The sequence below is a fragment of the Mus caroli genome, chromosome 5 (assembly GCF_900094665.2).
Source record: "Mus caroli chromosome 5, CAROLI_EIJ_v1.1, whole genome shotgun sequence".
NCBI lineage: Eukaryota > Metazoa > Chordata > Mammalia > Rodentia > Muridae > Mus > Mus caroli.
This window is the reverse complement of record NC_034574.1, coordinates 85,458,663-85,469,045: the sequence shown is the minus strand read 5'-3', so window position 1 is coordinate 85,469,045 and position 10,383 is coordinate 85,458,663. Positions and strand designations below refer to the sequence as shown.

The following is a 10,383-nucleotide window of genomic DNA, read 5'->3' as shown; positions in this document are numbered from 1 at the left end:
AGAGAGAGAGAGAAAGAGATTGAGAGAGACAGGGCTTCTCTATGCAGCCCTAGCTATCATGGAACTCACTACATAGACCAAGCTGTCTGGGAATTCAGAGATCTCCCTGCCTCTGCCTCCCAAGTGCTGGAATTACTCTTAAGGCTTACTTTTCCTCAAGTGTCTTCAAAGCACTTCTGACCATAAGGAGCGGACTCTTAGAATAGACTCTTAAAATAGATTCTTTTATTTCAGTCATTTGACATTAACTTTATAGTTGGTTGATTTTGTTTTTGATTTTTTTTTTTTTACAGATTTGAATACGTAGGAAGAAATGGTCATTTTTTTCTCCTAGCCACAAAAATTCCATGATATGCATACCATACTTGCCATAATCTGCTATAATTCAGTGCAAAATGGTCTGTTCTAGTCATAGGGCTGCTTTCAAGTACAAGTGACTATTTACTGGGTACAATGTATGTATACTACAGTAACTTTCATTTTAGCATAAAATTCTGTGTAAAACAAGTCCAATTTAAACACCTCCTAGGTGTTTAGTTCCAGAAACACCAAAGAAACATCAAAGATGACTTCAGCCACGCGGACAGACAGGGAAGTCTGGAGCCTGAACAAGGATCTGCTCTTTGGAGAGACTGCATACCCGAGTGTTTGAGAGTGTGGGCTACAGAGATGGAGTTTCTGGATTCCTAAAGGGTTGAATGAGGGAAAACTCTTGACTAACAGACACTTAACACTACGCTATATTTACTAAACTCTTTTCTCTTCAGTAAGGGACTATATATCCACTTGCTAACTGTTTTCCCTTAGCATCCTCAAATCTGTTTTTCCTTCACATCTTGACTGAGAACTTGTACAATAACAAAATAAAACTTAACTGTCACCATGTATCTTTCTTAATTGTTTAGTGCTCAGCACCTCTTCCCACTCTAAAATTCTGAGGTTCCTACAGCACAGCGTCTATTCGGCAGAAGCAGGTTGGGAGAGACTGCTATGCTCATGGCGTCCTCTCACAGTAGCCTTCCCCCAGCAAGAGGTTGCAAAACGAAAAGTCTCTTGGCTTGTCTCTGCCCCCATTCCCTTCTGTCTGTCCTTCCAGATTCCACGGCTGTCCCGTGATTTGCTCCCTTGAAAGCTTAGCTCTGTTCTAGTCCTTGGACTACATCAATGTGGATTTTGCTCTCTAGAAATTTCTATCTTCCCCAAGCAGCAACTCCCTCCCTGTTCTGGTGGCAGAGCTCCTGTTTCCCAGTTCCCGTTGGTGGGTACAGGTTTCACTCTTGGCCTCTGTTGTCAAGTTTTGAACCGGTACACTCCAGGCTCCTGTCCCATTCCCAGGATGAGTCACCTCCATCCCCTTCATCACTGTCACCTCTATGCGAGATCTATGTAACCTCACCTACTCTTCCAAGTCCCAGGTTTCTGCTGCCTTGGGTGCTCTGCAGAGTGACGTCCACATTCACTTTCATCCTTGACCCTGTTACCACTCACTCATAAAGAAGACAATCAAAGCATCCGGGACAGAATCAGCACCAGGGTAAGGATTAGCTTTGCAGTTCCTCTTGTAACTCATGACCATTACCGGCACTCGGTGTAAACATTAGTGTGACACTTCACAGCCTCTGTTCTGAATGCTTGCTCTAATTGTTCACTAAGTTGTATAGACTTTGGATCTGGCTAAATTTGGTGATTTTTTTTAAAATTATTCCAAGTATTTTATAATAAAGTATATGAAGTAATAAAGCAAAAATAAACAATGTACACACAACAAATGTAAAAACCATGGTTAGGACCTGACTTAGATATCAGCGCTGTGTTTTATTTCTGAGAGAAGGAAGATGAGGATTAAAGCCATTTCCAGACTTATTCTGCAAGGCACTGCATCTGATTTCTCATACAGCTCACGCTTTGGAAAGTGAAACCTACCTCACTCGTTAAAAATTAAAAGGAGCACAGGAGGGGAGAGGGAAATTCCAAGTTCATGGGTCACAATAAACACAAGCAATGCCCTCGGTTTACAGGGAACTTCCCTCCGGTTGCGGAGCCTTGCTGAGTCATCTCCAAAGTCACCCAATCAGGACTCAGGGAGGGAAACTCTTTGCAGATAAATACTCCTCAGCAGCCGGCACAGCACTGGGAGAAGCGCTTCATCCACTGCTGAGAGACATCCCGAGCCAACCTTCCAGAAGCCTCCCCATCAGCACCATGAACCCAAGTGCTGCCGTCATTTTCTGCCTCATCCTGCTGGGTCTGAGTGGGACTCAAGGTAAGGGACACCACGGCCATTTAATTAACGAAGTCAGAAGTCAGACGATTAAGCTCAATTCTAAACACAGCATGTATTTAAGCTTTAATGTGTGTACCTATAAAGAAGAGGGAAGCAGAAAGAAATCCCTTCAGCTTGCAGAGTTTATCATAGGCTGGTTGAAGTCAGAGAAAAATAGAATAAGAGAAAAGGAATGAAGAAGGGAAGAAAGGGAGGAAAGGAGGAGGGAGGAGGAAGAAGGAGGGAAGAGAGAGTCAGGAGAAAGGGGGAAAGAGTGGGATGGGGTAAGGCACGGAGGCCTCCTTGCCTGAGCCTAACCAATACTGTGAGCAGTGCATAAATGCAGAATTTCATAACTGACAAGTTGCAGATCTCTTTTTACCATGACCAAGATATTCAAACAATCAGCCCTATGATACGATGGGATGTGTCTCTCTACAGATTACCTGACAAGATGAGACAGGGTCTGCTAAACACTACCTCATCCGTTTTAAGTGCCTAAAATGAAACCGTGTGCTGACCATCCTGGCTCTCCCGCTCTCTCCCTGCAGGGATCCCTCTTGCAAGGACGGTCCGCTGCAACTGCATCGATGTCGATGACCGGCCAGTGAGAATGAGGGCCATAGGGAAGCTTGAAATCATTCCTGCGAGCCAATCCTGCCCACGTGTTGAGATCATGTGAGTACAAGCCCACCTGCCAATAAACGTCCCTCACGTAACCACACAGTAAATAAGTGAGGGGAACCAGGAAAGATGGGGACGGGTCTGTGACTCTAACTAAGGCACAGTGCCTGAACTCTGACGTGGACCTGCAGGGCCATCAGCTCTGTTGGCCTGACATTAATCTGAGTATCTCACTCTTATTTCTATAGTGCCACAATGAAAAAGAATGATGAGCAGAGATGTCTGAATCCGGAATCTAAGACCATCAAGAATTTAATGAAAGCGTTTAGCCAAAAAAGGTAGGTTTGATGTTGCTTTTTCAGGAAATGGTGGTCTGGGAAGCAGCGCCTGCCCTGGGCTTTGCTGTGGGGCATCTGCCCTAAACTCATGGCACTGGCATGTGCCTTTGTCCCTCCATTTACACAGACACTGAGGTGCCTTCTTAGGTCATACATTCCTAGTGTCTAGAAGTGAAGCAGTTATTATACCTGTCACGGGTAAAGCTGCCAAATGCCCCCCACTTCCTCACTTACAAAAACAAAAACAAACAAACCCATTCTGTTCTCTCAACCCCCACCCACCCGTGACCCATGGAGATTGTGTAGCAGAGGAAAATGCACCAGGCCTTTTGCCCCAGGGTCTTTGGGTTCCCAAAGTGAAAGTAGAGTATATTCCACTCAATACAGTTTCCTCTTCCTACAGGTCTAAAAGGGCTCCTTAACTGGAGAGAAGCCATGCACACACCCCAGTGCTGTGATGGATGGACAGCAGAGAGCCTGTCTCTCCATCACTCCCCTTTACCCAGTGTACGGCTAGTCCTAATTGTCCTTGATCTTCTGGAAGGTGACCAGCCGTGGTCACAGCAGCTGCTACTCCTCCTGCAGGATGATGGTCAAGCCATGGTCCTGAGACAAAAGTAACTGCCGAAGCAAGAATTCTTTAAGGACTGGTCTGAGTCCTCGCTCAAATGGCTGGGATGGCTGTCCTAGCTCTGTACTGTAAGCTATGTGGAGATACGACGCCCTTCACCATGTACCATGCCCCAGCCTGCTCCCCACACCCTCCTTGTCATCCCTAGCTTCAGGCTAGTCAGTTCTGTGTTTACCTGAGCTCTTTTATTTCAGATGTAGTCCACGTAAGACTACAAATTTAAGTTTGTAAGAACGAACTTAACCACCATCTTCCCAAAGGAACCTCATAACTCAGGACACTCAGAGGAACCTGGGAATGTATGTGTAAATACTATTTAATGAACGACTGTACAAAGTAGAATTCCTAGATGTATTTTTTGTATGCTTTGCATTGTATATGGAAGAACTTGTGTCATTAAGTACGTATCAATGAGTAGTTAAAGTATATTTTGAAAACCGTCCAATACCTTTTGTATTATGTAACATTCAAAAGACAATGTACTGTATTGAAAGTAGTAAGAGACCCAAAATGTAATAAAGTAATAATAACTGACATGAAATGGTCATGTGACTGGGAATTCTTTCAGAGATTTAGAGACTCAATGGCCTGAACAAGAAGTTGGGGTGGGTAGGAGACAAATAAGTCAGGAGAAGTACCACACTGCTCCTTGCTTCAAGGCTTCCTGTGACTGGTAAGGCAAAAAAGGAAAAGGCCTGAGTCTCAGTGGACCCTGTCCTGATGAGTTTTCACTGTCAACTCCACACAGCTGAGAGTCCCTGGGAAGAAGGTGGGCTTGTGTGTGTGAGCAGACTGGCCTGTGGCCACGTGTGGGTGATCGCCTTGACTGCTCCTCAGCCCACTCAGGGCAGTGCCACCCTGACCAGGTGGTCCTGGGTTACATAAGAAAACTAGTTGAGCATGAGTCGGGGGAAGCAAACCAGAGTGCCGGCCAGAACGCAGCCTTCCTCCATGGTTTCTGCTCCAGCCTCCTGCCCCAGTTTCCTGCCCTTGGCGATAGACTGCTACCAGGAAATATGAGCTTACATAAGTCCTTATGTTGCTTTGGGTCAGAGCATTGGTCACAGCAACAGAAAGAAAATCAGAACAGACTCCCACATCCAAGTTTCTCTAAGGCATCTCCACCATGATGCTGCATAGAAAACTGCACAGGAAGCAATCAATTCATTTCCCTCCTATTCCCTGTGTCTTCTCCTCTATTTTATAGACTTGACTGTACCACCATCGACTCAGTTCCCCAGACAAGAAACCCCCATTACCACTTCTTCCTCGCCTCCTCTGTCCAACATGTGAACAAGGAGATCCTGCAACACAACTGTGTCGATTCTTAGCTTCAGGACTGTACGAAGAATTCCCATGGGGCTCAGCAGGTGCAGGCACCTGACAAAGTCTGAAGACCCTAACCCTGAGTTCAGTCCCCAGGACCCAAGGACAGAAATGTCCTCATACCTGCAAGCTATCCTCTGAGTTCCACACACATCCCGTGGGATGTGTGCACATTCCCTACCTCAACTTACTGCACACACACACACACACACAGTAAAAAAATCTAAAGCATTCTCACAGATAAAATCAGACCAGCAGTTGAAAATAGTAAGAATTTCACAGAAGAAAAAAAACAAAAAACAAAAAGCACAGCCCCTGATCCCTGGTGGGAGAAGATGCTTGAGTTCGTTTCCCATGAAGGAAATGTGCACCCAGATCCCTAAAGACTTCATTTCATTAAGTTGGTAACCCTGACAGCAAGAAAATAGAGCCGTGAGGAAGGGCCCTCCATAGTCAGTGGGAATGGGTAGCCACGACTTGTATAGGAAACAGTCTGACACTAACTTAGGAAACTGAACACCTGCTCATGATCTAGTGATTCTGTCTCCACAGAGTAATTCATCTCTTGCAAAGGACCCACACAACGACATTACAGCAGCGCTGGCTGATCATCGGAGCCAGCGGGAAGAGTCTCCCACTGAGGACACCAGACACTGGAATCGGGCTGGAAGCTTCCTCCCGCTGGCTAACTCCTCACAGTGCTAGATCATGCTGAGGCTGCTGGGGGAAGAAGAGCCATCAGCAAATGTCTCACCTGAGCAACACTATCAAGAACAGGCAAGGTGTGCCCATCCATGCAATAGCTGCAGGTCTACTTGAGAATAACCAGAAGCTCTCTGGCGGGATCTAAGGCCCACTCTGCAGGAGCGAATCATTGTCTGCTCCTGAGAACCCAGTCGGAGACCCATGGCTGGGGATATTGAAGGGCCTAGGGGGACTATCTATGTCCATTTTTTGCTAATTTACCAAATGGCCTCTCGGTAACTCTTTCTACCTGTAGATTGCTGCTGCTGTCAGGTTTACTGAGAAAAGCTGCTCTCTGCAGTTGGAAGCAGAAACGACAAAGGCTCATCTCTGAGTGAGAGTCAAGTACTCAGCCAGAGTAGGGACGGCAGGCGATCACATGTGTGCGCCAGCTCGCAGGAAGCACTGTAGAAGAAAGGGCTGAAAGTGTCAGGGAAGCAAGGACTGGTGTGGAACACTGACTTTCGAGAGGGACGGCTCCATTGCACAGCAGCTACAACAACCGGCATGAAACCTGCACAAGAGCTCAGACACTGCAGTTTCCACCTGGGGGATTTATACTGTTACTGGTGAGGGGGAATTTCTTCAGTGGTATACTGTGTGGACTGGATGGAGCCTTGAGTCTATGTGTACCATGAACACGGGCACAGCCATGCCTCAGACCCATGAGAACTTGCAAAGCCCTCCTGTGGTCCAATTCATGTGTTTATAACTGATTGACCAGTGTGTGCAAGAACTAGGAAGCTCAGCTCCCCGCTCCTGAATGACCTGAGACTGTCCCCATACATACATAATAATATATGTTGAGTTTCAGGGATACACAGTAAGAGACCACAGCCCACCTGATCCCAGCTTTCCTATATGCATGTCTGTCATGATTTCATTTCCTTATTACTCTAGTCTGGTTTCCAGGACCAAGCCATGCAAGACATAGTGGTGCAGTCACTGGTCAGGTGCCTAGGTCCTCTAAACGACTCTAATGCAACACACTGGGTCATTAAAACACACACACACACACAGAGACACACACCCCCACACACACACAGAGGCACATACACACCCACACACCCACCCACAGGCACACAGGCACACACACACAGACACACACACACACACACACAGGCACACACACACACACAGACACACACACACACAGAGACACACACACACACACACATACACACAGACAGGCACTAGTTGGGAAGAAAAGGAGTCTGTAAGAATAAGAAGAGTAGGGATTGAAGAGAGCACTGACTGCTCTTCCAGAGGTCCTGAGTTCAATTCCCAGCAACCACATGGTGGCTCACAACCATCTGCAATGGGATCCGATGCCCTCTTCTGGTGTGTCTGAAGAGAGTGACAGTGAACTCACATACATAAAATAAATAAACCTTTTAAAAAAATAAGATCTATCAATAAAGGACATTTTAATCTGAATTTTAAAAGAATAGAAAGAGTAAGAAAGGATAGAGGGTGACTATGAATATGATCAAAGCACATTATGTTATATATGAGAACTTGGCAATGAAACCCATTATGGACAATTAAAACGTATTAATGAAGATTTTTAAAAGACTGTTTAAACTAGCATTAACTAACAATAGCACAAACCTGAAAACAATCCAGTGTCCATGAGGTGATAGCTGAGGTATGTTTACTCAGTGAAATATATCAGTGAAAAGAAAGCCCATTGAGTAAATATCAGAAACAGTCCTGCACAAATCTTGGTGGGCATGGTGGCTGCACACACCTGTGATCACAGCTATTTGGGAGGCTGGGGAGAGAGGACTGAAAGTTCAAGACCAGCCTGACCAACTTAGTAAGATGCTACCTCCAGATATAGATGGTTAGGTGCTATCTCCAGAGATAGATAGATAGATAGATAGATAGATAGATAGATAGATAGATAGACAGACAGACAGACAGACAGACACTGTGATGGTTTCTATATGCTCAGCCCCGGGAATGACACTATTAGAAGATGTGGCCCTGTTGGAGTAGGTGTGGCCTTGTTGGAGTGGGTGTGTCACTGTGGGTGTGGGCTTTAAGACCCTCATCCTAGCTGCCTGGAAGCCAGTATTTTGCTAGCAGCCTTCAGATGAAGATGTAGAACTCTCAGCTCCTCCTGCACCATGCCTGCCCAGATGCTGCCATGTTCCTGCCTTGATGATCATGGACTGAACCTCTGAACCTGCAAGCCAGTCCCAATTAAATGTTGTCCCTTAAGAGTTCCCTTGGTCATGGTGTCTGTTTACAGCAGCAAAACCCTAACTAAGACAGACAGTCAGTCAGACAGTCAAGGGTGAGGGCTTCGCTCAGTGACAGGACACTAGCCTACCACTCATGATGCTCTGCTCTGCCTTCAGCACCAGAAGAGACATAGAAGGGACATGTCACAGAAGAACACATGCAGGTGGCTCCATTTCCTGTAGTTTTGTGTTTCTTTTGTGGTTACTCTAGGGATCAAACACTGACCCTTGTGTATGCCAGGCAAGCACTCTCCCACCAAGCTACATTCTTGGCCCTTTGCATTTTGTTTTGGAAAGAAACTTGCTTAAGATGACCTCAAACTCACTATGTAGCCCAAGAAGTATTTAAACTTGTCAATTCTCCTGCCTCAGCTTCTCAAGTGGCTAGAGATTACATGCAAGTACCACTACTTTAAGATTCTTAGAAAGTTTTAGGCAGAGAAAATGTAGCATTTTATTTGGATAACAAAACAATTTTTTAAGGTCTGACTTACATAGAACACATAATTCTGTGAGTTCTTTAGTGATTGGGCTACCTCACTCAGGATGATACCCTCCAGGTCCATCCATTTGCCTAAGAATTTCATAAATTCATTGATTTTAATGGCTGAGTAGTACTCCATTGTGTAAATGTACCACATTTTCTGTATCCATTCCTCTGTTGAGGGGCATCTGGGTTCTTTCCAGCTTCTGGCTATTATAAATAGGGCTGCTATGAACATAGTGGAGCATGTGTTCTTATTACCGGTTGGAGCATCTTCTGGATATATGCCCAGGAGAGGTATGCGGGATCCTCTGGTAGTACTATGTCTAGTTTTCTGAGGAACTGCCAGACTGATGCACTCACTGATAAGTGGATCTTATCCCAGAAACTTAGGGTAACCAAGATACAATTTGCAAAACACATGAAACTCAAGAAGAACAAAGACCAAAGTGTGGATACTTCATCCCTCCTTAGAATGGGGAACAAAATACCCATGGAAGGAGTTACAGAGACAAAGTTTGGAGCTGAGGTAGAAGGAAGGAACAACAATGCAGAGACTGCCCCATCCGGGGATCCATACCGTAATCAACCACCAAATGCAGACACAATTGCATGTGCCAGCAAGATTTAGCTGAAAGGACCCTGATATAGCTGTCTTGTATTGAGGCTATGCCAGTGCCTGGCAAATACAGAAGTGGATGCTCACAGTCAGCTATGGAATGGATCACAGGGCCCCCAATGGAGAAGCTAGAGAAAGCACCCAAGGAACTAAAGGGATCTGCAACCCTATAGGTGGAACAACAATATGAACTAACCAGTACCCTGGAGCTCTTGTCTCTAGCTGCATATGTATCAGAAGATGGTCTAGTCGGCCATCATTGGGAACTTTATATGCCCCAATACAGGGGAATGCCAGGGCCAGGAAGCAGAAGTGGGTGGGTTGGGGAACACGGTGGGGGGAGGGTATAAGGGACTTTCCGGATAGCATTTGAATTGTAAATGAAGAAAATATCTAATAAAAAATATTTAAAAAAAATACTGAGAGAAAGAAAAAGAAAAAGAGAACACGTAATTCTGAAGAGAGAATTCAAGCCACTGGGGCCACGCCCAGCGCTTCTGGACCCATACGGTGCTGTCTGCTGTGGTAAGGTCACAGTAGTTTGTGCTCTAGTCTGTACCTCCAATCTCCTGTTACCCCACCCCCTTTCTCTCTCATTTTGAAGGCATATGCTATACTAAAAAGGGAAAACAGTGTCTAGAGAGATGGTTAAGAGCTGACTGCTCTTCCAGATAACAGGTTTGGTTCACCACCTACAGGGTGACAATCATCAGTAACTCCAGTTTTCTGGGATCCAGTGACCTCGTCAGTAACCTCCACAGATACGGCACACAGCGGTTCACAGATGTACAGGCAGGTTAAGACACACACAAATAAATAAACAAATAAACTCTGGTATACTGCTGATTCTGAGATGCCTTCAAGCAAGAACGATCACACTCTGGTAGACAATAAAAAGAATGGCTTACGCCCTTCACCATAGAACCCTAAGACATTACAACAAACAGCAGAAGAGCAAGAGATATAGGCCTTTGCCAAACTCTTTACAGCTACCTAGCACGTGCAAAGCCCACAACAAAAGCCAAACCTTCACAAAGGGCACCTTTCACTCCAGCTGGAGAAGCCCTCTTACCTGAATTCCTTCTTTTTTTTTTTTTTTTTTTTT

At 45.4% G+C, this 10,383-nt stretch overlaps 2 protein-coding genes across 3 annotated transcripts in view; one reads left to right on the top strand and one right to left on the bottom strand.

Moving 5' to 3' along the window:
* Art3 (ADP-ribosyltransferase 3) overlaps nucleotides 1–10,383 on the bottom strand; it is an 84,642-nt gene that overhangs the window by 65,077 nt on the left and 9,182 nt on the right. The window lies entirely within an intron of this gene.
* On the top strand, nucleotides 2,072–4,397 carry Cxcl10 (C-X-C motif chemokine ligand 10). Its single transcript, XM_021161764.2, has 4 exons — nucleotides 2,072–2,263; nucleotides 2,815–2,941; nucleotides 3,136–3,225; nucleotides 3,629–4,397. Exons 1-4 carry the CDS (start codon nucleotides 2,203–2,205, stop codon nucleotides 3,645–3,647), a joined length of 297 nt encoding a protein of 98 aa, XP_021017423.1. The 5' UTR covers nucleotides 2,072–2,202; the 3' UTR covers nucleotides 3,648–4,397.

Coding starts and splice junctions, on each gene's coding strand:
- Cxcl10 (XM_021161764.2), top strand. CDS start 2,203: ATGAACCCAAGTGCTGCCGTCATTTTCTGCCTCATCCTGCTGGGTCTG. Junction 2,264..2,814: donor GGGTCTGAGTGGGACTCAAG/GTAAGGGACACC, acceptor CTCTCCCTGCAG/GGATCCCTCTTGCAAGGACG. Junction 2,942..3,135: donor TGCCCACGTGTTGAGATCAT/GTGAGTACAAGC, acceptor TTATTTCTATAG/TGCCACAATGAAAAAGAATG.